This window comes from Narcine bancroftii, chromosome 2 (genome assembly GCF_036971445.1).
Source record: "Narcine bancroftii isolate sNarBan1 chromosome 2, sNarBan1.hap1, whole genome shotgun sequence".
Taxonomy (NCBI): Eukaryota; Metazoa; Chordata; class Chondrichthyes; order Torpediniformes; family Narcinidae; genus Narcine; species Narcine bancroftii.
This window is the reverse complement of record NC_091470.1, coordinates 370,847,087-370,874,567: the sequence shown is the minus strand read 5'-3', so window position 1 is coordinate 370,874,567 and position 27,481 is coordinate 370,847,087. Positions and strand designations below refer to the sequence as shown.

The following is a 27,481-nucleotide window of genomic DNA, read 5'->3' as shown; positions in this document are numbered from 1 at the left end:
ACTGGATTCGACAATGGCTGGACTGGAGAAGCCAGAGAGTAGGGGTGGTTGATTGCTTCTCAGACTGTAGGCCTTTGACTAGTGGTGCCTCAGGGATCGGTGCTGGGACCATTGTTGTTTGTCATCTATATCAATGATCTGGATGATAAGGTGGTAAATTGGATCAGCAAGTTTGTTGATGACACTAAGATTGGAGACGTTGTGGACAATGAAGGTTTTCAAAGCTGCAGAGGGATCTGGGCCAGGTAGAAAAATGGGCTCAAAAATGGCAGATGGAATTTAATACAGACAAGTGTAAGGTGTTGCATTTTGGAAGGACAAACTAAGAAGAGACATACACGGTACATGGTCAGGCGCTGAGGAGGGCAGTAAAACAGCGGGATCTGGGAATACAGGCATGTAATTCCCTGAAAGTGGCATCACAGGTAGATAGGGTTGTGAAGAGAGCTTTTGGCATATTGGCCTTCATAAATCAAAGTATTGAGTACAAGAGTTGGGTTGTTATGGTAAAGTTGTATAAGACATTGATGAGGCCAAATTTGGAGGATTGTGTGCAGTTTTGGTCACCTAACTACAGGAAAGAGATCACTAAGATCGAAAGAGTGCAGAGAGGATTTACTAGGATGTTGCCCGGACTTCAGGAACTGAGTTACAGGGAAAAGTTAAACAGGTTAGGACTTTATTCCCTGAAGTGTGGAAGAATGAGGGGAGATTTGATGGAGGGATTTAAAATTATGAGGGAGACAGACAGAGTAAATGGAAATGGCTTTTTCCACTGAGGGTGGGTGAGATACAAACCAGAGGATGTGGGTTAAGAGTGAAAGGGGAAAAGTTTAGGGGAACACAGAGAGTGGTGGGGGTGTGGACGAGCTTCCAGCTGAAGTAATGAATGTGGGCTCAATTTTAACATTTAAAAAGAATTTGGACAGATACATGGATGGGAGAGGTATGGAGGAATATGGACTGGGCGCAGGTCAGTGGGACTAGGCAAAAAAAAAATTGTTTGGCACAGTCTAGAAGGGCTGAAGAGGCCTGTTTCTGTGCTGTAGTGTTTTTATACTTTTAATCTTTTGTTCAGAACCATTCTTGATTATTAAAAATGAGCCTAGTGTAAGTTGCAACATATGAAGTAGTCATAAGAAAAGATGTATATTGCTGATCACTGCATATCCTTGTGAGATGTGATTGATTGTTTCCTCGTTTCTCTGCAGTTGACCGTTGAGAAAAGCTGTGCCTGATGAAAGTTGCGTTTTTCAGACCCTGCTCACGCTATTTTCCTTCTATTCATCAGGTTGATATGCAGAGGCCCACAGCATTGGACGTTGACAGGCTCCAAAGGCAAATCGTCACTGCTGACTGCCAGGTCTATCTTGCTGTACTTTCATTTGTGAAGCAGGAACTCTCAGGTATATCATTGGTTTGGATAGAAAGTTTTTATTACATGCTCGACAATTAACTAACAGTTACCTAGCTAGCATAGCATTTCTATCTGTAAATCTCATTGTATTTGCCCATTATGAACTCAGCAAGCGCCATCATGGGCATTAGCCTGCGGTCCATTATGGACATCTACAAGATGTGGTATTTCAAGAAAGCAGCCTCTATCATTGAGGACCACCTTCTCCCTGCTTCAAGAGGTACAGGAGCCTGAAGACAATCACCCAATGTTACAAAGATGGCTTCTTTCCCCTCCACCATCAAATTTCCAAATGAACAATGCTTCACTTTTTCTATTTATGGAACAGTAATTTATTGCAATTTTGCACCTATTATGCCACAAAATAACAAATTTTGTGACACCCGTTCATGACAATAAACCTGATTGATTCTGCTTGGATGGATAAAAGTGCCTTTTGCCTGTATTACTTTTGATGGATTGTTTCAGTTTAGTAAAATCTAAATGTTTCAGTGGGGAAAGATACAAAATAGTTGGCTGAATATTTTCAATATCTTTTTGCTGGTAGTAAAACCATAACGCTGGAGAAACTCAGCTGGTCAAACAGTGCACTTTGCAAAGATAAAGATCACAACCAAAGTTTTGGGCTTGAGCCCCTTCATCGGTGTCCTGGATAAACTTGTATCTCTCACTTGGTTCGTTTTAGATTGGTCACGGTGTTTGAGCTACCAAAAGAAAATAGACACACATGCCGAGAGCACTTCAGTTTATACAAATCTTTATTTCAAATTCTAAAGCTGATATCAAACTACAATATGCAAGCCCTTCCCAATTATACTTATGAATGCCTGGATTGGTCCCAACTGCCGAAGCAGGGCAATGACCGCACACTTGTAGTAGGTTGTAAGGGCGCCGGTAGCAGCTTCTCCACCTCCCCTGACCGGGACGTTGGCTGGACTCTAGAAGTTCTTCTTCTTGCTGAGAGATGTTGCCACCTCTGGGAGAGTGTCAAACTTCAGCAGCGGGACCATGGCTTGTATTATCCAAAAACTGCTTACCCAAGCACCTATTCCCAGCACAGAAAGAAAGATAAGCGAGCAATAAATAAGCAAATAACATAATTTTCAGCTTATCACTTTGAATACAATGGTTTATTTTGCATCAAGGTTAGGCCTCTGACAGTCTGTGACCAAAACAAGCAGGAAGATTAAATGTTCTTGGTACACAGATGTCCTTTCGTCAGATAACAGCATCTCTGGCCCCTCGGTGGAATTTAGCTTATGTCAGCTGATTCTAAAGAACAAGCAGGTTCTCAGCCCTGCAGAAGCAAAGGCTGCAAAAGTAAAAAACACGGTTTAAATCTTCCATTACAATCGGGGATGAGGAAAATGGAGGCAGGCGCCCGAAATGTTGATTATGTACCTTTACCTTCACTATAGTTCAGGTGGTCTACTGACATTCTGCTCATACCTTGATGATGGGTTCAAGCCAGAAATGTTACTTTATACCATAATCACAGCATCTGTAGACTTTTGTATTTCTTTTAAAATATCCAAATAAAACGAAGCCTTTTAAGTGACAATTTGTAATTAAAATATTGTGATTTGCTTTTAATTGCATCCACTGCTTAGCAGTAATGCCAGATTTTCTTTGGGATGGGGGGGGGGTTCATCTTATTCAAAGGGTATCGCTCAAAACCAACATTCTAGGTGGAAATTCTAGTCCTATGCACGTGCTTTCCTATACACTGGCATTACGACACTGGTTAATCAATTCCAGGGTATTCATACCTTCTTGGGTTAGTCTTCAAGCCTTAAAGTGAAAATTAGGCAACTGGCTTATGACCAATCATTTTCAAATGTGCTTTCCGTCGTACTAGCCAGGAGTGTCCAAAATCCTTGCTCCATTCATTAGTGAAATATACTCCAATACTATAAAATTATATATAGAATGCTGTGTTATTACTGTGCTAGGTATATGAGCAGAGTGCTGCATAGATTCAGGGGGCTATCTGGTCCTAGCTGCCTAGAACAAGGGGTCAAACTCAGGAGAAGGGAGAAGCCAATTAGATAAAAAGACAATGGTGGAGAAACTCAGCAGGTCGAACAGTGTCCTTTATAGAGCAATGATAAAGATACATGACCTGAAATGTTAGTTCTGTATTTTTATTGTTGCCACATAAAGGACACTGACCTGCTGAGTTTCTCCACCATTGTGGTTTTTGTTTCAGTCACAGTGTGTGCAGACTTTAGTGTTTTACTCCAGAAGCCATTTAGGACTGAGATGAGGAGAAACGCCAGAGAGTTGTGAACTTGTGGAACTCCCTCCCACAGGAAGTTGATGAGGCCAGTTTGTTAGATATATTGAGATAGGAGTTGGATATGGCCCTTAAGGTAAAAGGGATCAAGGGGAGATGGAGAAGAAGCAGGAATAGGGGACAGAAGACGTATGATCAACAATTATGGTATTAAATGGTGGAGCAAGTTTAGAGGGACTGAATGACCTTCTGTGCCTATATTCTATGATTATGTAACTTTTAGAAAAAGATCTAGAACTGATAGGCAGAGTCTAAGCATGATGAATGTAAGCAAATAGCAGCAATCTTAGTTAAATTTGGGCCTCTTTGTGCTACAGAGTTTGTTCCTATGCAATGGTCTAAATGCTGGCATTTAAAATCAAGCTTTTTAATGGACATATTCTTTCTCCTTTCAAATTATAGCATACATTAAAGGTGGCTGGATACTCCGAAAAGCATGGAAAATTTATAACAAGTGCTATACTGAAATTGATTCACTACAGCTCATGCATAAAAAAAGGTCTGAAGAATATCTGACATCTGATCGGGCAAATGACAACCACATTCCTGCTGTGTCTTTACACGAAGAGTCGCTGAGTAGACTGAAAGGTGCTGTCAGCTTTGGCTACGGGCTTTTCCATCTGTGCATTTCAATGGTGCCCCCTCACCTGCTGAAACTCATCAACCTGCTGGGCTTTCCTGGAGACCGTCTGCAGGGATTATCTTCTCTCATGGATGCGAGTGAAAGCAAGGACATGAAGGCTCCGTTAGCTACGTGAGTAGGTGTACAAGTATTTTCAGTTTTTATCTTCACAGATAGAGAGAGATGCCTGCATTTGTCTGATCGTTTCACAATGTCAAGACATTCTTCCCTGGTTGAGGTTGCAAAATAAGTACAACATAATGTTTAATCTCAAAATGTTCCATGTAATTGCAGTGTGATGGTTTTACTCTGAATGGTGTGACTGCCACACACGTTGTATGATATACAAACAGGGACTTAAAAGATAAACTATAACAGTAAAGTAATTGAATTAAATAATAAGAGACAATAAATACAAAGGTAGATCATAAATATTTACAATGCTGGTAAGTGGGGTAAAAAAAAGTGCCTTGCAATAGTGCAGAGTGAAATCAGGTCTGACAGCTGTTCTTGTCCCTCGAGGTGCCGGTCTTCAGGCTTCTGTACCTTCTGCCTGAAGGGAGCAGTGAGAAGAGGTTGTGACCAGGGGGAAGGGGGTCCTTTATGATAAAACTTAGAACTGAGTTCCTCCAGTTTCTCATTGTTCACTCACTTAAGTTTTTAAAAAAATCTTAATGCACTTCACCCAGATCTCGTGTCCTTTGCTTTTGTGGCAAGGCCTCTTGTCTGATTATGTTGTCTGTTTGTTTAGTTGAACATCAAAATGCAATGCATCTACTAGGGCCTTTTGCTTTCCCTGTATGTTACAACCTCAAATAGCATGTTTATCTAAATAATGTATAATCTCAAAATGTTCTGTGTATTGCATTGCGATGCCTTCACTCTTAATGACGTTATTGTCATACACATTGATTAATGTACATATCCAATCAGACAGGTACTTGTAAAGCAAAACTATAACTGAACTAAATTAAAAGAAGCAATAAAGACCTACAATAGATAATAAATATTGAGAGTAATGTTAGTGGAAACCAAAGTTTCTCACAGTAAAGTGAGTGCAACAAGTGACAGCTGTTGGAAAGAAACTGATCTTGAACCTCGACGTGCTGGTCTTCAGGCAGAAGGTGGCAGTAAGAAGAGGTTATGTCCAAAGTGATTGGCTCTTGATGGTAGATGGCTGCCTTCTGGAGGTAGTGCCTTAAAATAGATGTCTGCAGAAGAGGGGAGGTCAGAGCCTGTGATGGACCTAGTTGTGCTTGCTACCTTCTGCAGCTTTCTGCATTCCTGGCACTCGAATTGCCAACTCAGGCTGCGATGCAATCTGTCAGTGCACTTTCCACACTGCAGTCTAATCTCTACAATCAATACACATTTGCATTTCATCAGTCTATTTTGATCAGTCTGATGTTAGGTGCAAAGTTACAATTGCCCCATTAATGTACCTATAATGTTTTTTTAAAAATCTTTCCCTGCTACTGATGTTCGGTCGATTTTTAGTGCTTTATGATTCTTTAGGAAATAATTTAGTGCAATCTAGTTTTCCTGTCTCTATTAGTTGGATGGAAGCCAGTGTCTGACTCCATTCCATATTCTGTCATAGAACCAAGTGTTGTGAAGGAGAATAGTCAACTCCAGTGTTATTATTGCATCTTTAGTTGATCATGTGATCCTTTGGATGGCACAGAGGGAAATTACAGTGATTGTTGGAGACCAATTACATCAGGCTAGGTAATTCAGGTCAGTAATAGCTTTTCCTCAGTGGCCTTCCCCATCAATAGATCAGAGTTAGGAATGTGTTCAGTTTGATTAACAACTCCTCTTAATGATGAATCAGACCAGGATCCTGTGTTACATAGTTTTAACGTTTACTGATCAGTGGCATTTAACATTTATTCCAAAATTGACAAGAAATTCCCACGTCAACAATAAGATCTCTACTACATCTCACCCTAAAACATGCCCTCTTGACCTTGACAACTCACCATGTGGATAAAGACCCTTATCTACCTTCTCAATCACCCTTCAGAACTTTTTATACCACTTTTGGGTCACACTCTGCCCCTTCTTCTCCAGGGAAAGCACACCCAGCTTACTCGATCTCTCTGTGTAAACGAAACGCTCAAATCCAAGTGACATCCTGGGTAAATTCTTACCCTCTACAACACAACCATGTCCTTCCTATAGGAAGGAGATCATCCCAACCAACATACTATTAAATTGTAATGTGACATCCAGCTCTTGTGTCCCTTAAGCCATCTTCACCACCTTCGCTTGTGCTGCCTCAGGAATATGTGGATTTCTATCCCAAGGTCTCTCTGTTCATCAACACCCCTAGGGCCTTGCCCATTTACTGCAAACATCTTACCCTTGTTTGCACTCTTAAAATAAATCACCTCACAGTTGGGACTAAATTCCATCTGCCACTTTCAGCTGTCTATACTTTGATATTGCATTGAATAATAACCCTCTTTGCTATCCAAGGCACTGAGGTGCCACAAGACTCACATGACCAGGTTCAGGAACAGTTGCTGCGCCTCCACCATCAGACTCCTCAACAACCAACTCAATCAGGGATTATTTAAGGATTCTTACTTTGCATGTTATTGATTTTTTTAAAAAATCTCTGTATTGCACAGTCAGTTTGTTTACATTTCTTTATTTACATGTGTACATTGAATCAGTTATTTTTGCACTGCCAATAAGTGGCAATTCTGCCTCGCCCACAGGAAAAAGAATCTCAGGGTTGTATATGATGTCATGTATGTACTCTGACTATAAATCTGAAATCTGATTTTGAGAATAAGAACTAAACAGTGCCTACTAGAATCCCTGAAAAGGCTGAGGACACTGTGATATATGTCTCCCAGGGTGATGTCAGAACATCATTCAAGAGGGTGAATCCTTGAAAGGCATCAGGCCCTGATGCCATACCTGACAGGTTACTGAAAATCTGTGCCAATCAACTAGCTGGGGTGTTCACAGAATTTTTAATCTCTCATTGCTGCACTCAGAAGTTCCCTCCTCCTTCAAAAGGGCATCAATCATCCCAGTACCCAAGAAGAGTTGTGTGAGCTGCCTCAACGACTATCGCATAGAAGCACCAACTTCTGCTATGATGAAATGTTTTGCGAGGCTGGACATGGCCAGATTTAACACATAACTAAGCAAAGATCTGAACCCATTGCAATTCGCCTATCTTCACAATTGCTCCACAGCAGAAGCAATGTCGCTGGCTTTCCATTCAGCTCTGGATCACCTCAAAAACAACAATTCATAGACTACAGTTTGGCCTTCAATACCATTATTCCCTCAGTGCTGGTCAAGGAGCTACAAACTAGGCCTCTGTACCCCCTTTGTAACTAGATCCTTGACTTTCTCATCGGAAGACCACAGTCAGTACGAATTGGAAACAACGTGTCCTCCTCACTGATTATCAATAATGTGTGTAGCCCACTGGTCTACTTATTAAACACCCACACTGTGTGGCCAAGTACAATTCCAATGCCATCTACAAGTTTTCCTGATGACACCACAGTTGTCGGCAGAATCACAAATGGCAATAAGGAAGCGCAGAGGTGGGAGATAGATCAGCTTGTTGAATGGTGTAATGACAACAACCTTGCACTGAACATTAACAAAACCAAGGAAATGATTGTGGATTTCAGGAGGAAGTCAGGGGAACACAACCCAGTCTTCATCGAGGGCCCAGTAGTGGAGAGGGTCAAGAACTTCCTGGGTGTCAACATCTCCGAGGATCTGTCCTGGAGCCTCCACATCGATGTCTTCAAAAAGAAGGCTGGCCAGCGGCTATACTTTGTGAGGTGTCTAAGGAGATTTGGTATGTCTCCAAAGACTCTTGAAAACTTCTACAGGTGTACCGTGGAGAGCATTCTGGCTGGTTGCATCACTGTCTGGTATTGAGGTGCCGACTTTCAGGACATGAATAAACTCCAGTTGTTAACTCGGCCTGCGACATCTCAGGCACCAGACCTAACTCCATCAAGGATATCCACACGAGGCGATGTCTTAAAAATGCAGCCTCTGTCCTCAAAGACCTTCACCACTTAGGCCATGTCCTCTTCACTTTGCTACCATCAGGGAAAATGGTCCAGGAGCCTGAAGACAAGCACTCAGTGGCACAAGGACAGCTTCTTCCCCTCCACCATCAGATTCTTGAATGGACAATGAACTAAAGTCACTGTCTTATTTTTCATGCACTAATTTTTTTTTAAATTTCTAGTAATGTTGCAAGATGGATATGATATGAATGTTTTCACTCTCACGCTGCTGTAAAACACTGAATTTCATGACTTGTCCATGACAATAAATTCTGATTCTGATTCACATTTGTCCTACCTCTTGTGTCATTTCCATCCAAGATATTAACATATATCTAAGGTCCCAGCTCAGATCCTTGTGATACACCATTGGTTACTGACTTGCAAACAGAAAAATGACTCTCCACCACTACCCTCTGCCTCTCTTTTTGATCCAGTTTGCCCTGGATCCTGTTGGCTCCATCCTTTGGATCAGCTATATCCTTGTAGATGACCTTTACTGCATGTCCCTCATCAATAAGTTTAATTACCACTTCAAAGAATTTCACAAATTACTGAGACAAGTTCCCTCCCCCCACCCCCCAGACAAAGCCACGTTGTCTATAACTAATCAAATCTGCCTCTTCAAATGCAGATAAATCTTTTACGGTAGAATTTTACTTAACTCAGTGGCATGTGGTTGGTTACCTGCCGCACCATAAGCCATAGGAGCAGAAATAGACTATGCTGGGTTTTTTTAATTTTTATTTTTCACACTATGAACCATCCTGACCAAAATACACACAAACATTTCCCTCTTGAATATACACGTTGTCATTTTCTCCCCTTTCCCCCCCTCCCTTCACCTCCCCTTTCCCACCCACTCAACGTTCAACCTATATGATACATTAAACCCACTAAACAATGTCATCACACAATGAAAATAAACAAGAAATTTGTGTCATCTACTTTTACACACTGGGTCAGTTCATTTCGTCGTCTTCTCCTTCTGTCATTTTAGGGGGTGAAGGTCCGCGGTAGGCCCTCTCTGTTGTGTTCCATGTACGGTTCCCAAATTTGTTCGAATACTGTGATGTTATTTCTTAAATTATATGTTATTTTTTCCAATGGAATACATTTATTCATTTCTATGTGCCATTGCTGTACTCTCAGGCTACCTTCTAATTGGCTATGCTGGTATTTGAAGTATTTTTAAATGTTATTGTCCCATCTCCCAAGTTGTGCTATTTATAATGTCTACAGATTTCACCTTGTGAATGAGGCAGCCTGCAGAAAGCATCTCTGGAACTGCAGAGTATTTAAGGAGTACACGAATGATAAAGTTCTGTCTGTGTCTCGCTGCTTTTCCCCACCAGGCTAGCCTTGCTGTGGTACCACACTGTGGTGCGTCCTTTCTTTGCTTTGGATGGCATGGATGCTCAGGCGGGTTTGAGAGAAGCAAAGGAAATCCTGCAAACAAAAGAAGCCATTTATCCAGACTCTTCATTATTTCTGTTTTTCAAGGGACGAATTCAACGATTGGAGGTATTTCTGCTTTATGCTTGCTTGCCTAAAGTTTAATGTTTTAAAGGAATATCCATTTTTGATGCACCTGAGATTTTGGAACCATTATATCAGGAGTGCATGGCCTTCGACCCACCAAATCTGAGTGACATTAACCACCCATTTTGTCCTCTATTCTCATCAACACTCCCAACCCCCCCCCCCCCCCCGCCCAGATTCTAACACACAGCTACAAAATAGGGGCAATTAACCAATTAACCCACCAAGCTGCACATCTTTGGGATGCGGGTGATAACTAAATCGCTCAGAGGAATTGAATGCACTCAGAGGGAGAATCTCCCAAGTTCCATGCAGACAGTAGCTCAGGTTAGAACCCAGGTCACTGGAACTTTTCATTAGTCCTTTGAAGATTCAAGATTCAATTTATTGTCATGTGCAGTGGAATATTACACAAAATTTGTTTTTGTCTTTAAGACAAGCAGCTTCAATATCAGCAGAAATTGCCTGATGCACTTCTTACAGTCAGAGAAAAAGAAGCAAAACCAAGTCTTCGAGTCACCGTGTGTCTATGGATTCACCTCCAGTGCTCCCACAGTTCCTGCAGCCACACGGGAGTCCAGTTCAAGCCATCAGTAGCTTAAGCTCTAGACCTGAACCTCCAACACAATCGGGAACCTTTCATTGCCCTCAGCACCCTCTCGCATCCTAGTTCTGATACCCCATGATCCAGTCTGCATCCCTCAACTGCAGTCACCAGCAGCCCCCAGCCTGCATGGGTTCTTTGCCTCGAGTCGCTAACAGCTCACGGCCTGTGTGTTCTTCATCTTCAGAGCCCCTCACTGGTCTGCTGCCATGGTCACTGTCCTATGGGTTGCCTCCGCTGCTCTCCTTCGCAAACAGGGTCGGGGGGCAGTGGGTGGTCTCCTTGTTTTCTGATCTGTGCCGGTCCTCTGCTTCCCTGGCATCTGTAACTTCTCATGGCTGCTGCCATCTTGGGCGCAGACCCGGCAGATCCATTTACTTTCTCAGCAGTTCAAAAACAGGCCCTTTGGCCCAACTCATCCATGCTAAACAAGGTGCCAGCCTGAGTCAATCCCAGCTGCCTGCATTTGGCCCATATCCTCAAACTTTTTCGGTCTAAGGCCCACCTGGCTTCCAGCCTAATATGCCATTTTCCAACAGTGGTAATGACTGAGCAAAGATTTATGGAAGGGTAATGTCCAAGTCTGCTGCAGGCTCGTTGGTGACTGACAAGTCCGATGCGGGACAGGCAGACACGGTTGCAGCGGTTGCAAGGGAAAATTGGTTGGTTGGGGTTGGGTGTTGGGTTTTTCCTCCTTTGTCTTTTGTCAGTGAGGTGGGCTCTGCGGTCTTCTTCAAAGGAGGTTGCTGCCCGCCGAACTGTGAGGCGCCAAGATGCACGGTTGGAGGCGAGATCAGCCCACTGGCGGTGGTCAATGTGGCAGGCACCAAGAGATTTCTTTAGGCAGTCCTTGTACCTTTTCTTTGGTGCACCTCTGTCTTGGTGGCCAGTGGAGAGCTCGCCATATAACACGATCTTGGGAAGGCGATGGTCTCCATTCTGGAGACGTGACCTACCCAGCGCAGTTGGATCTTCAGCAGCGTGGATTCGATGCTTATATTCCTACAAAAAAAAACTAAACCCTTCCTACCTCATAATCCTCTATTTTACTTTCATCCATGTACCTGTCAAAGAATCCCATAAATGCCCCTAATGATTCAACCTCCACCACCAACCCTAGCAATGCATTTTAGCCACCCACAACTCTGCGTTTTATTTGTATTTTATATAAACACACCACTTGCTCCTGACATCTCCCCTAAACTTTCCTTCCTTCACTTTATACAGATGTCCCTGGTGTTTGCTATTCCTGGCCTGGGAAAAAGATGCTGGCTGTCTACCTTATCTATGCCTCTTATCTTGTAGACTCTATTAAGTCTCTTCTCATCCTTATTTGCTCCAAAGGGAAAAGTCCTAGCTCTGCTAACCTTGCCTCATTTTTAAAATTTTTTTTGAATTTAAATTTTTTTAAAAAATGCTAAATTTAGACATTCAGCACAGTAACAGACCATTTCGGCCCATAAGTCTGTGCCGCCCAATTTACTCCCAATTAACCTACACTCCCAGTACATTTCGAATGGTGGGAGGAAACTGGAGCTCCCGGGGGAAAACCACACAGACCGCACAAACTCCAAGAGGAGATACAGATGCTGGGGAAGCGGAGGACTGGCGCAGGGCATCAGAAAATGAGGAGACCACCCAATCATCTCCCGTCCCCGTTTGCAAAGATGCAGAGGAAACGACACATAGGACAGTGACCACGGCAATGGACCAGTGAGGGGCTCTGAGGCTGAAGAACACATGGGCAGTGAGTGGGCTGTTGGTGACTCAAGGCAAGGAACCCATGCAGGTTGGGGGCTGCTGGCGACTGCAGTCGAGGGTTTCACACCAGGCGGCGGACTGCTGGAGACTGGCTTAAGGGGTGTCAGGTATCAGAACTGCTAAGATTTATTTTCCAATCCAGATAACATCCTGATAAATCTCTGCACCTTCTCCATAGCTTCCACATCCTTCCTCTAATGTGAGCAGAACTAAACACAATACTCCAAGTGTGGTCTCACCAGAGATTTGTAGAGTGGCAACATGACCTCTCTGCTCCTGAACTCAATCCCCTGACTAATGAAGCCCAGCATCCCCTAGGCCTTCTTAACTATCCTAATTGTCAGAAGTGGAAGTAATGTGACTTGATAAACCATAGGACACGGCATATGGCGAAAGGAGTAAGCTGATAGACCAAGTGCAGTGTGTGGGAGATACCGGCTTGAAAGGCCAAGTGTTCCAGGCCATTTACCAGTCAAATGTTGTGACTAGTTCCCTGCACGTCATTGGACTGGGTGTGATTGATTCATGCCTGGGTGCTGAGGTCTAATTCCTGTACAAATACAATGGGGGGTTGCACGAATATCATTGACTCTAATTGTCATTTTCAGTCTCCAGGAAGATGCTGGTCTTCTCTAATGTTCCTTAACATTAACGAATCTCTTGGTCGTATATTTTTCATGTTGCTACTGGCTGTACAAGGATATGGATAAGGACATGAGAATAAAATAATTACAGAAGCAGAGTAGAAAAAAACGTCCTATTATTCTGGAAGACTGTCTTTTAAACAGACAAGGTTTTGAAAACATTCTTTTGTTTCTCCTGCAGTGTAAAATTAACAGTGCCTTGACATCATTTCAAACTGCATTGGAGCTTGCTGTAGACCAGCGAGAAATCCAACATGTGTGTCTGTATGAGATAGGTAAGTGCTTTATTTTCCAGGCTTCAGGTTTGCTTAGTAACTCTTGACAGGAGCTATTCGGTCTTGATTTATGACCTGCTGCACACTCCCTTCAGCATGAAGCAGGGCTATGTAATTTGCAAGACTAATGTTCCTCCAGAGAACATTTTTATTTTTGAAACACTTGCATCTACAGCTGTATGGGTGAATAAAAAGTGAGTGAATAAAATATATTTGAAATTCATAAATTTAGACATACTGCATGGTTACAGGCCCTTCCACCCCACAAGCCCGTGGCGCCCAAATACACCTAATTAACCTATAAACCTCCTACATTTTGAAGGGTGGGAGTAAACTGGAGGAAGCCCACACAGGTCATGGGGAGAACATACAAACTCCTCACAGACAGCGCCGGATTCACCGTTGTAATAGCATTGCAGAACCGCTACAGTAAACCATGCCACCCCAAAATCCTTCAAGATTTTAGGTGGCACAATTTTATCAAGAGAATGAATTGTTTATGACTTGAAAAGTGGGGTATAAAAGTAGACGGAGGAACTGTAGTGTTGCAATATATTTAATAATTCCTAATTGTGTCATGTCAGATTAAGACTTGTGATTGAACTAGTTGGTCTAATGTTTGCATTCAACAAAGTTGTTCACCTGTTTTCAGGTTGGTGTACCATGATAGAAATGAATTTCAAGGATGCCTACAAGTCTTTTGCACGTCTTAAAAATGAATCCAGGTGGTCCCAGTGCTATTATGCATATTTGACTGCAGGTTCGTGGAGTTTTTGTTTCTAAAACTGAACGAGATGCATTATAATTATTATGCACTGATTAATAACCCATATCAACTTGTCCAATTCAGATTCACCATATCCTGAATAAGCAAGTGTAAAGTGACAAATTTAACTGTTTCATCTGCTGTAATTTCCTAATAGGTGTCTTCAGAAGTACTTCAAAATAATTTGTAGTTTGAAATCCAAGCAATGGATTTGCATACTTTGGTCTTGGCACGTTTTAAACAAAAAGGTCACCTTGCATCAGTCTGAAAAATAGGGCCCAAAAGTTGCTAGATGTCCCCTTTTTAAAAATTTTTTGTTTATTGAAACATGATGCCTATGTTAAAACATACAATTAATGAATAAAACTTAAAAAACACAAAAACATACATGATATTTTAAAACTAATCCCCTACAGCCCACCACCCCCCCTTCCCTAACCACCCCCCCAACCCACCACCCCCCTTCCCTAACCACCCCCCAACCCACCACCCCCCCTCCCCTAACCACCCCCCCAACCCACCACCCCCCTTCCCTAACCACCCCCCTCCAACTGTTAGGTCTGCTTTGTTCATGAATGAGTGAGACAAACACCAGACTGAGTCGAAATCAGGGTTCTTTGTTCTTTATTACCGGATTGTAACACTTGCGACTAACCATGTTAGTCGGAGAATGCATTCTGCCGTTATCAGCAAAATGGTGATTTTTTATACCCTTGGATATGTGCTTAGAACATCATCATATCATTACTTGTCCAATGACTAAAACTGTTGCTATCCTTTCCCTGCTAGCTTCCTGCCTCTCAATCCATCAATGTCTCTCTTATCTTGTAAGTACAAGGATGCATTCACATCTTGTTACAGCCCTGTACATTCCCATCTCATGATGTTTTACCTAACAGGAGTACAAGGACACCTCCCCTTCTTGTTACAGCCCTGTACAGGGTAACTCCCTACACATTCCCATCTCATGATGTTTTACCTTACAAAACCTACCCCCAAAAAAAGAAAGAGTGGAGATTGCATAACATCAAAATTCATCAGTTAATTACCATGGTTTGGAGCAACACCACTTATGTGCAGGAAGGTGATTTAATAATTCAACCCCTTATAATCCAAATATGGGCTCCAAGTTTTACGATTAAAAAAAGGTAATAATCACATAAATTATATGTTATCTTTTTCAAGACCTCAACTCCATCTGCCATCTCTGAATACTCAAATCAGTCTCATTTTTCCAAGTAATTGCCAAAGATTTTCTAGCCATGTCTCATGCCAATCTCAAAAAAGCAATTTGAAATCTATTTAATTTTAACTCTAAACTAATCCTCTTAATATTACCCGACAAAAATACCAAAGAATTTAATGGAAATTTCACTTTCAAAATAACTTCTAGAAATTCTTTAAGTTTATTCCAAAAAGATTTCATTGTCTCACATGACCAAGTAGAATTTAGAAAAGAACCTACATCCTTATGACACCTAAAACATAAATCCAAAGAAATAAAATAAAATTTCCTTAATTTTTCCAGAGTTAAATATAATGAACTAATCAATATTTTACATTTACATACATAAATTCATCCAATCGTCCTGAGAAATGTATACCTAAATCTTTCTCCCATTTCAATCTAAATTTATGAATATCCGGCTTAAGCTTTTTATTCTGTAATAAAGCATACATCTCGGATATAAATCCCTTCTTACCACCCTCAGAAAGTAAAATTTCAAACTTAGATCGTCTAGGTAAAGTATATACAAAATTATCCAACAATAAAGCTTTAATTTGATAATAAGAAAAAAGTGTATTTGAAGATGTATCCTATTTCTCTTTCATTCTCTGAAAAGAAATAAAATATCCTGCTTCATAACAATCTTGCACCAATTTAATATCCTTTTGATCCCATAACTTCAAAAGTTGATTATTAAGTGTTAAGGGAAATACCTTATTTTGAGACAATTGAGTTTTAACTGAAATCTTACCTTGTAGCAGCTACTACAGTAGGCTGGCTCAGGCTGCCCAGAGCCCTGAGGTGAATTGTGCACCCCTGCCTGATGTCATGTGCTCCAGGACAAGCCACCCATGTGTTTATTAGGCCTCTGGCACAGATCTCTGTTGAGGTTTCCACTAGCAGGACTAGTTCTGGCCACCTTGTGAGACAGTCCACCATCATCAACAGGTACCGTCCCCCCCCCCCCCCCGTGACGTCGGCAGGGGTCCCACAATGTCTATGTGCACATGGCTAAATGCTTTCATGCCAGTCCAAATGTTTGGGGGTCAGGGGTTGCCTTAACGTGTGTCTATACCTTTGACATCTGGCAGTGCGTGCAAGTTCTAGCCCATTTGTTGACCTGCTTGTGGAGGCTATGCCAGAATAACCTGCTGATTCCCATCTTGATGGTGGTCTTGATGACCAGGTGCACCAAGTGTGCACTATGTCGAACACCAGTCATCTCCATACTGCTGGGATGATGAGGCGAGGCTTGCCAGTCGAAACGACACAAAGGAGGGTCTGGTTGCTGGGGCTGGTGCAGAATCCTGTCACTGCCGTTCAATATGTGGGGATGTCGGGCTCCATGTGTTGTGCCTGGGCCAGGGCCAAGTAGTCGATTCCTCGAGTTAGAGTTACCACGTTGGCCACCACGTTGATCTTCCTTGTGATGTGCTCTATATCTGTGGTAAACTCGGATATGTAGGACAGGTGCCTCAGCTGCCTGGCTGACCAAGGGTCTGACACTTTATTGAAGGTAAAGGTCAATGGCTTGTGATCTGTGAAGACCTTGACTCGCCTCCCCTCCAGGAAACATCTAAGATATTGGACCACTTAGTACAATGCCAGGAGCTCGCAATCGAAAGCACTGTACTTGTGCTTGGGTGGCCAGTGGTGCCTGCTGAAGAAGGCGGTCAGGGAGTCTGTCCTCTGATGCACCAGGAGTATTACGTTGGCCTGGGCGTATTTAGCCTTTTGGAAGGCTTCTGAAGCTTCCTCATTCCACTCGACCTCTTTTGCTTCCCTCACATGAGCGAGAAAAATGGGCGCATGATACGGGCTTCTGCCGGTGGAAATGATGATAGAAATGAATCATACAGGCGAACTCCTGGATGCCTGACGGGAATAGGTGTTGCCTATTCTGCCTGTGGCCCAGAAAGTCTATTCTCTGACCCGAACTGGCATTTGGCCAGGTTGATGGTCAGGCCAAACTCACTGAGATGAGTGCATAACTGTTTTATCTGGGCTGCGTATTCTTGGTGGTTACAGCTAGCTATAAAATGTCGTCCAAATTAATGAACACAAACTTGAGATCCCGGCACACCATGTCCATCAGCCTCTGGAATGTCTGATCTGTGTTTTTAAGCCTGAAAGGCATCTTCGGAAACTCAAACAAACCAAAGGGTGTGATGATGGCAGTTTTAGCAATGTCATTCGGGTGGACTGGGATTTGGTGATAGCCCCCTATGAGGCTAACCTTGGAGAATATCTGTGCCCCTTGTAAGTTTGTAGTGAGGTCTTGTATGTGGGACACTGGATGCCTGTCTGGCATGGTGGCCTCTTTGAGGTGGCAATAATGCCCCCACGGTCTCCACCCTCCTGCCGCCTTGTTCAGAGGGAATGCCCAAGGACTATCAGACCGCTGCACTATCCCCAGCTCTTCCATCTTCCGAAACTCCTCCTTAGCAAAGTAGTTTCTAGGGTGGGGAGGGCATGCCCTGGCGTGTAGGAGGAGACTCTTAGTTAGGATGTGGTTCCATACCCCATGGTTTGGTTCTGTTGAGGTAAATTGTGGTATCACATTGGAGGGAGTTCCACCAGGATATGGGCAAATTTTTTATTGTCAGTGGTGACAGAATGTAGGTGGGGGGTGAATAGCTTAGCATCCCCTGGGGGAAGGTCTGGAAAGTCCTGACATTCATTAACTGCCTCCCTTTTAAGTCCACCATCAAACAATGAGCCCTGAGAAAGTCTGCCCCCAGTAGAGGTTGCTGCACTGCTGCCAGGGTGAACGTCCACGTGAACCAGTTGTTCCCAGTGCGAAGTGGAATGGTGTGGGTGCCGAATGTTCAGATTTTGAAATTGTTTGCAGCCCTCAGGGCTGAGGGTGATAGGATGCTGATCACAGCCCCGGTGTCTACTAGGTCACCCCAATAAGGGGTCCCACATGTGGAGAAGGCTGTCTCATTGACCGGCCGCCACAGCCACTAGCAATGGTCAGCCATGGTACTTCCCTGAAACGTGCAAGGAGGGCAGCATTGATGGGCCTCCAAACCCCACCATTTGTGATAGAAACAGTACTGCTCACCTGGGTGGGGGGGGGGGGGGTTCCGTTGGCCTGCTGGTCGTCTGTGGTGACTTAGTCATCCACTGTGCTCTAGGATGTCCGCTGGAGCTGCAACCTTCCTGGAATTGCTGAAGTCCTTGGCGAGCAGCAGTCGGATATCATCCGGTAGTTGCTCCAGGAAGATCTGCTCGAAGAGCAGGCAAGGTTTGTGGCCATTGGTTAACGCTAGCATGTCCCCCAAATCGTCCATATGCATCAGTAGGGCTGCGCGCTCGTGCTTTGAGAGCCCGAAAGTGTGGTGTAATAGCTCTTTAATGGCCTCATATTTGCCCTGCTCCGGAGGCTGCCAGAGGAAATCAACGACCCTGGTGGCTGTGTCCTGGTCAAGTGAGCTCATCATATAGTAATACCTCATGGCGTTGACTGTGATCTGTCAAATCTGGAAATGAGCCTCGGCCTGCTCGAACCATACTAGTGGCTGTAAAGTCCAAAATGTCGGCAGTTTCAGTGAAATTGCGTGAAGTGTTGCTTGTTCCTCCATCGTCAGGTCCAAGTGCTGATTGGACCAGTCAGGGTCATCAATGTAGCGTGTGCTGCAGCAGACCGTGAAAGCAAGTCACTGACACGAGGTGAGCACAGTCAATACTAACTTTATTGACGGTTCGCCCTGCCTTGTATAGGCCCGCAGGGCTCTTTTGGTGGAAATGACGTTACCGGCTTTCTTGCCGGTGCTCACTGTTTCCCGCCATGCAGCCAGCAGCTCGTGAAGAAGGCCAGTTTCATCTTATGGCCCTTGCAGGATCTCCACGTTCAGATGCCATCTTGCGTGTAAGGACGCCATGGGCTACCACAACCTCCTCAAAACAACCTCAATTAGGCTCATGAGGCACGACCTTCACAAAGCCATGTTGACTATCTTTGAGTAAACTGTACTCCAAATGCTCATAGATCCGATCCTTAAAAATCCTCTTCCATCGTTTGCACACCCCTGACATTAGACTCACTGGTCTGTAATTCGCAGAATTCTTCCTATTACCCTTTTTTAACAAGGGGGCAACATTTGTCATTCTCTAATTCTCCAGCACCTCCCCTGTAGCCAAAGAGATTCAAAGTTTATAGCTACTGCCCCAGCTATCTCTTCTCTCCCTTCCCATAGCAACCTGGGGTAGATCGCATCTGGCCCCGGGGACTTAACAATCTTGATATTTTTAAGAAGTTCCAACACTCCCTCTTCCTTAATCTCCACATTGTCCAGCACACAGATCTGTTCAATTCCCACCTCACCATGATCAAGGTCCTTTTCTCTTGTGAATACTGACGCAAAGTATTCATTTAGGACCTCCCCATCATCCTTCTGTTCTTCTCATACGCATAGAACACCTTGGGATTGTCCATAATCCTACATGCCAAGGCCTTCTAATGCCCCCTTTCACATCTACCCTCAGGTACACACCTGAACACCCACCCACCCTCACTCCCTGACCACCTTTAGTTTATTTTTATGGCACATTTAAAACATCTCACATTGACCAAAGTTCTGTACAGATCATAAATTACATCTCAGCTTAAGCAGCTATTTAAAGGGCAGTGTAAAATAGGCATCTGAGGTTCAGAATTATACGTACAACGTGGTGACAATCAACAATCTCCTCAAAATGCTTGTGAGTGAAAATCCAACTTCACCCTGGATTTAAGAGTTAAAGGAAGGAGCTGATTGGATGGAGGGGGAAATGTTGTTTCACAGTTTGGAGGCTGTGATAGCGAAGGTGCGATCTCCCAAGTTGGCGATTTGAGCGCGGAACAACCAAGCGCCCTAAATTGGCTGATCTGAAGTTGAGTAGGGCATTAGGGGATCAGTGATATATGAAGGGGCTAGTAAACAAACTGGAGAATTTTAAAATCTATCCTGAGCCGTACTGGCAACCAGTGTAGGGAGATGAGAATAGGGGTGAGATGGTCCCTCTTCTTGGCTCCTGTCAGGAGCTTTGCTGCAGCATTTAGCTGCAGATGGGATAATGACGACTGATTAATCCCATGTAAAGAGCGTTAGAGTAGTCGAACGGGAGAAAATGAGGGTGTGGATAACTTTCTCGAGGTCTTTCATTGACAGGAACAATTAAATTTTGGCAAGAGCTGGAAAGAGCTGGCTTTTACTACTGCAATGACTTGTTTGTCAAACTTAAAAGGTGGAATCGAATATCACACCAAGGGATTTGACCTTGACACCTTTGCTAATAGTATTGTCAGTAATTGTATTGGTACAAATGTCTCACAATTAGTCTTTTGCTCTGTAAGCACTCGTAATTCAGAGAAAAAAATTCATATCCTTAATCCATTGTGTAATAGAAGGACCCCCGTCAGACTTCCAGTGGAACCAGATGAGATGCTATTGCGTCTTTCTGCATGGAATTTGGGGAGTTGTTGGAGATTCCAAATATTGCAGTCAATGGGCAGGGTTGGAAATTGACTTTAAATATTTTGGGTAGTGTGCTAAAGACTCCTCTCCAGAACCTTGGTATTTTGGGCACTGGTAAAGGGGAGCCATTGCACCGATTGCATTTGACCTCTATTTCAGGATAAATGGCTGACAGTCTGGATTTAGAAAAGTGAACCCCTGTACAGCACCTTGAACTGAATAAGCCCCAAACGAGCGCAGGGTGTGGTCGAACAAATTCTCTCATTAGCCTCTTCCCACAGTTTCTTCTCAATTTCCATGTCCAATTCTTGCTCCCATTCTCTCTTTATTTTGGAAAGTGAATGACTTTGAATTGACTGTTGATTTTTGAAATTACCCCTCTCACCCCTGGATTAGCTAAATCGAGATCTTCCCAGAGTTGTTTGACGGGTAACTGAGGGAAGTTTGGGAAAGACTTGGAAATAATGGTGATCTTTGAAGAAGCTTCTGCCATAGAACTGTGAATATTTATTATCATCCATCTTTTGTATTAGTTAACTCTAAGTAAACTATTGAAGATTCTTTTTTTACAAACTCTTTAGCTGCAGCAAGTTAGAATTTTGATGCATGTGTAAATTGTATAATGTGTATGACAATAAACTCAATCTCATTTGAACAAAGTCAATCAGGATATATGTTTGACTGAATCATTTGGAGATGAATCTTGTCTCCGCCATTTGTCAAACTTACCAAGTTTGTATGTGTTAGGGTCGGGCTCCTCACTCTGACAGGTGAAGATAGAAACGTGGTTTTGGACGTTATGTACTGGTGTTGATTGTGAGTTAGCTGAGAGAAAACAGAGTAGAAATGAATGCTCGTAGCGTGTCAGTGTTTCTCAGTGCTACCATCAGGAAGGAGGTACAAGAGCCTGAAGTCAAACACCCAAAGGTACAAAAACAACAACTTCTCCTCTGCCATCAGATTTCTGAATGGACAATGAGCCTATAGACACCACCTCACTTTCTCTTTTGCACCAATCTGTTTTTTAAAATGTAATTTTATTGCACCCACTGCAAAACAATGAATGTCATGACATGTTCATTACAATAAACTCTGGCTCTGATCCTGTTTGGGCTCAGTCTGTTCACAACCAGTATCACTGATTTGACTGAGAGAAATATTTTCAAGTTTGTTTATGATAGAAAACTACAATACCAACATTGTCCGTGGAGCACAGTGTGGAAAATGTGATATGAACTGCTGTGGTAAAAGAATGGGGACTGTTTACAGTGAAAGGGTTCCGAGTGTCCTTGTCACATGTTGCTGGAAGTTGCCACACAATGAGGAAGCCAAATGATGTGCTGGTCTTTATCACCTGAATTTGAACTCTGGAACCATGGTAGACAACAGTATGCCATCTCATTCAAAGGAACAATGATTTTTCTAACTATAGGTAACCCAACCTTTATCTGAGACCACTCTTTCCATCTCTTTACTTTCCCCGACCACCTATTTTTGTCCCATAATAATACATGATATACTTCAACTTTTGTCTGCCATAAAACAAACAAAGAGTCGCTGTGAGCATTGCCCAGCACCCAAAATAGAGGAAGAGAAGCAGTCACTGAGTGTTCGTCGATTCTCCTCCAGTGCTCCCGCAGCCTCTGCAGCCGCACAGATCCATCAGCAACTTGAGCTCCAGATCCAAACTTCTGATGTGAACAGGAAGTCTTCAGCGCCCAAGGCCCTTCGGGAGCCCTTCTTTCCCTTGACACCCCCTCGAATCCCGGTTCCGATACCTGGTTCCCATGTGCTAGTCACCAGCCACTCTCAGCCTGTGTGGGTCCTGCAGCCACTGAGTCCCTCGCTGGTCCACTGCCATGGTCACCTTCCTGTTGGGCCATCTCTCATGCTTCTCCTTCTCAATAGGGGGTGTTCTCCCCGTTTCTGGCGCCTTGCGTCGGTCTACTGTTCCTCTGGAGTCTGCAACTCCTCGTGGCCACTCCAAGCACAGGCGCCGCCATCTTTGGCACAGACCTCTGGTTGCAGGAATTTAAAAAAGCCTCATTGGCCCCTTTAATAGGCATTTAAAGCCTGTACTGAGCCATCGGCATTAAGTGGTAGGACTCCACAGAGCAGCGTGGTGCCTCTGCTCTCCCGAGTCCACACCCAGCAGCAGCTTTGCCTTTAGAGCAGCTCTGTCGCTCTTTTGTATTCTACCCTATCACCTCTTGGCCCTCATCTTTGATATACCTGTCTCAGCCCTTCCTACTTTAGTTTCGATAAAGGGTCCCAACCCAAAACGTGAACAATCCGTTTCTCTGCCTGACCCACTGAGCTTCGGCAGCTTCTCTTTATTCCCCCAAGAGACCAGGTGTCATATGAGATCACTGAGTGAGAGGAAGCGTTAAGAACTTCATACACCCTGATTGAATGATTGCTTTTTCATTTCTGTTGCACCTTTGTTTTGCTTAATCTCTTGTACTGCAGTGAACTTGGTTCAAAAAACTTTATGAATAAAGCACCTTGTCTTGTTTGTAGTCTGCCAGGGTGCAACGGGCGAGACTGATAAATCACAAGGAGCATTTATCGAGGTGCAGCAGCTCTTCAGAAGGAAAAATAATCAAATAGAGCAATTTTCTTTCCGAAAGGTGAGCAATTTTAGTTTTAATCGATCAATGTAATTGAAACTATTCCCCTCATTAGTGTGATACATTAAAGTGAGGGATCAGCGGTCCGGATGTGCTGTGTACACCAAATCACATCATTTTCTAAATAATTTTGGAGGGAATTAAAAATCAACTAATTTTCCAGCTTGAAGCTGCACCAGATGGAAAAGGGTATTTGAGAAAGAGTGGGTATTCTGACAATTCATGGACATTCTTTTTAATCCCAGCCTTGTTGAGTTACCTGAATTTAAATTCCAATATGAAATGTTCATGTTTATTTATCATCCCATTGTAAAGGTAAAGGTTCCATTATTGTCACTTGATACTACATTTACAATGTAACGTTCATGAAATTCTTTAACTTGTGTCTACCGTACGGCAGATAGAGAGTTGCCACTTTGTCCAGCGCTCCTCACAGGGCTTGGTGTTCTTAGGCGTTCTCCCCTCCAAGAACTGACCAGTCCTGTGCCTGCTTCGCTTCCGGGATCAGACAACTCCAAGCATTTTCAGGCTATTAGGTGCTCTAGAAGTATAACCGGACAAAACAATATTTTCTGGTCCTCAGTGCAACACACTGCAAACACGCATACAGCCTCACACGCAAGCGATAGATATGCACAGTACAAATATTGAAATAAATAAATATTATTGTTAAATAAACAGGAGAGAGGGTTTGTATGAGCTGCTCTTTTTTTTTGCTTCTGAAAATGAGACCTCAAAAATAATATTAGGGACCCTTCATCAAGTCAGACAGCATCTGTGGAGAGAGAAACCGGTTTAGTCTTAATGTTGATGATCTCATCAAATGTTGCCTAACCTGCAAAGCACTTTCACTGTTTTTTACTCGTCTCGTCATCTTTCCGAACACAAAAGGAAATAACTTCTTTCTTTGAATGTTTTCACTTTCTCTGCAGGCTGAAAGGTTTCAGAAGGAGAGGCCCACGAAAGATTTGTGTGTGCTTGCTGTTATTGAAGTGCTATACTTGTGGAAAGCTCTTGCAAACTGTTCCCCATCAAATCTTCAACGCATGAATCAAGGTAGTTGGCTACAACATGGTTTCATGCTTTGGGTTAGCGCCACGTGTACTGAGATGCTGGTTAGCTCAAAGCTGTTACGGTGCCCATGACTGGGGTTCGAATCTGGCGCTGTTGATAGGAAATTTGAATGTTCTCCACCTGTCTGCGTGGGTTCCCTCCCTCCGGGTGCTCCAGATTCCTCCCACTTCAAAAACGTACAGGTCAGTTGGGTGTGACTGGGCAGCTCAGGCTCATGGGCCAAAAGGGCCTGTAACCATGCTGTATGTCTAAATTTAAATTTATACAGTGAAAGGCTTTCTTTTGGATGCTCCTTTCTCAACTCGTTTGTGGCTATGCTCCCCTGACTCTGCTCAAAGTATATGGGCCCCCTTCCCTTTGAAGCAGCCTATTCACCTTCCCCTCCCACACCGCCCCTTTATTAAGGATTTCAGTCCATGCCCCCACCCTTGAATGTGTTGGGGCTCCAGGGTTGGGGGGGGGAGATGAATGGCCCCTGTTGAGAATGATTGGCTTAAAGGTTGGCAAAGAGTCACCCCGCTCTGGTGCCATTTGCAAAAATAACCAAGACAAGAAAGAAGGAATGTCCCTTTGGAAATGGCTCTCCAAGAGAGTGCAATTTGCATCAATGCATCCGCATTGAAATCAAATTAGTATGGTGTTTATACAGAGCTTAAAAATGAATTTTCTGTAGATGTTTTAAACCGCAACCTGCTTCGTAAACAGAAACCTGAAATGCTGGAAACCTTCGGCAAGTCAGGCAGCATCTGCAGACAGAGAAACAGGAGCTCTTCAGGTCATTGGCACTTTATTGGAACTAGTTTCTCTTTACACTCTCCTGCGATGAGGTAGACCAGAAATCTACAGATGCTGGGGTCCAGCCCTCTTTCCTCTCGGCCTCTTCCTCCTTCTACCCTCTCACCTATTCCTGCTAGCCTGTGCTCCACCCACTTCCCTCCCACCTTTTTATTCAGACGTCTGTCTGATTTTTTTTTAACCACTCCTGAAAAAGGCCTTGGGTCCCAAATGTTGACTGCCTTTGCTTTCTGTGGATGCTGTGTGACCTGTTTCCTTTCTCCAGTATGGGCAGCAAGGTTGGTGTAGCGGTTAGTGCAATGCTATTAGAGCACCATTGACCCGTGTTCGAATCCAGCACTGTCTGTAAAGAGTTTGTACGTTCTCCTCGTGTCTGTGTGGGTTTCCTCCAAGTGCTCTGGTTTCCTCTCACCCTCTAAGATTTACGGAGTTAGTAGGTTAATCTGGGAGTATATGGGTGGCAAGGGTTTGTGGGCCAGTTACCATGCTGTATGTCTCAATTTAAAATTGTGTGCACTTACTGCTGAGACTTTATTGCGGATTTCCAGCAACTGCAGGATTTTGAATTTTACCACAAATGACATCTACTTATTTATTCACCCTAGAAAGAATTGGTGCTGTAAAATTGCCATTGATGGTGAATCTGTTTCTGCAGCTATCTAATATGTAATGTTTTATTCAGCTTGCCAGGAAATGTATGAGCCATCAACAATTGGGTTAAAGCACCTGCTCCTCGGTGCAATACACAAATGTCTAGGAAATACAGATGGTGCTATGCAGGTGTGTGTGGGATGTAATTTCATTTTAACTAGTCTACTTGTGTTCTGTAAGGAACTACTCTTTTCTGTCTTCAGTTCTGACTAAAATGTCACTGAAATACACAAGTAGTGTAATTACTGCTTGCTGTTTAGTGTTTGCATTAATTCTTCCACTGTTGATTTGCGTATGGGGGAGTGTGTTGCAAACTTTACAAACCTACGTTAATAAACACTTTACAGTATGATTGAAGTAGTCCCTGGAACCTTTAAGATTCCTTTACTGACGTGTAATAGTCCGGAACGTGTTATATTGGACAAAATTACCTTCTGCCTGCCGTAGTGCAGACAAGAGTCATCATGAGTGACTTCCGGCGCCCGTTACAGTATGAGAGAAAAAGAAACAAAAGAGAATCCCTTCAGAGTCACTGAGTGTCCGTGGATTCACCTCCAGCCCTCCCGCAGCCTCTGCAGCCCCACAGACTCCTGTTCGATCCATTGGCAACCCGAGCTCCAGGTCCAGACCTCCGACACAATCAGAAAGGCTTCAACCCCTGAGGCCCTTCAGGAGCCTTTCTTGCCCTCAGCATCCTCTCAAATCCCAGCTCTGGTACCTGGTTCTCATGAGCCAGTCTCCAGCAGCCCGTGCATAACTCCAACTGCAAGTCGCCCACGGCCTGTGAACGTTCCTCAGCTGCTCTCGTGGTCACTGTCCCATAGGGTTGTCTCTTCTGCTTCTCCTTCTCTACGGAGTGGGGGGGGAGGGGGAGGTGTCATTAAGGGTAAACTCTCATTACAGGTATGTGCCATTGCAAATGTACTGTAACACAGTTCTGAGTTATCTTTTCTACCTCAGTTCTTTCAGTTAGCTGTGAAAGATGAGATGAGTCGCCAGAACAATGCCTACATACAGCCGTATGCCTGCTATGAACTTGGATGTTTATTGTTAGAGAATCCAGCGGTAAGGACAATTATAGTCAAAATGGCATTTATAGTCAAAATCCAGTTAAATGGTTTTCCTAGGTGCCAACAATTCGATCCCACACCTCATTCTGTCCAAGGCCTCCTGTACTACTGAGGCCATACATAAACTGGAGGAACACTTTTCCATCTTGGCAGTCTCCAACCAGGCAACATCAATGTCGACCTCCATTGTCCGGTAGCCCCCTCCCCCTCTTCTCTCGCTTTCCCTCATCCTGCTCACTCCTCTCCTTTTCTTTCCCCTGCCCCTCACATACACCTATCTTCCTCCAGCTCCCCATCTCCTCCCTTCCTCCCTCCTAGCAGTGACCATCTTTCTCAACCCTCTGTCCCTTACACTTCCAAAATGCATTCCCTGCCACCTGCATCCACCCATCACTTGCTACTCTATGCTTCTCCTCCCCTTGCTACCCCCACCTTTTTATCCAGTCATCTGCCTGATTTTCAGGACTCCTGAAGAAGGGCTCAGGTCTGAAACATTGATGCCTGTTGCTCTCCTTGATTGCTGCCTGACTGCTGAGTTCCTCAGGCAGTTTTGTAATTGCTCTAGTAAGTTGCCTCTTTGTAGATC

General features: G+C 43.7%; 1 protein-coding gene across 3 annotated transcripts in view; it reads left to right on the top strand.

The window, feature by feature from the left end:
- ttc39c (tetratricopeptide repeat domain 39C) overlaps positions 1 to 27,481 on the top strand; it is a 62,322-nt gene that overhangs the window by 30,498 nt on the left and 4,343 nt on the right. For all 3 annotated transcript variants that reach the window (XM_069922597.1, XM_069922599.1, XM_069922598.1), the window contains 9 exons: positions 1,292 to 1,406; positions 4,116 to 4,467; positions 9,749 to 9,917; positions 13,126 to 13,219; positions 13,872 to 13,979; positions 23,196 to 23,305; positions 24,238 to 24,361; positions 25,857 to 25,954; positions 26,786 to 26,890. In XM_069922597.1, the coding sequence (XP_069778698.1) occupies positions 1,292 to 1,406; positions 4,116 to 4,467; positions 9,749 to 9,917; positions 13,126 to 13,219; positions 13,872 to 13,979; positions 23,196 to 23,305; positions 24,238 to 24,361; positions 25,857 to 25,954; positions 26,786 to 26,890 (1,275 nt within the window). The remainder of the gene's footprint in view (positions 1 to 1,291; positions 1,407 to 4,115; positions 4,468 to 9,748; positions 9,918 to 13,125; positions 13,220 to 13,871; positions 13,980 to 23,195; positions 23,306 to 24,237; positions 24,362 to 25,856; positions 25,955 to 26,785; positions 26,891 to 27,481) is intronic.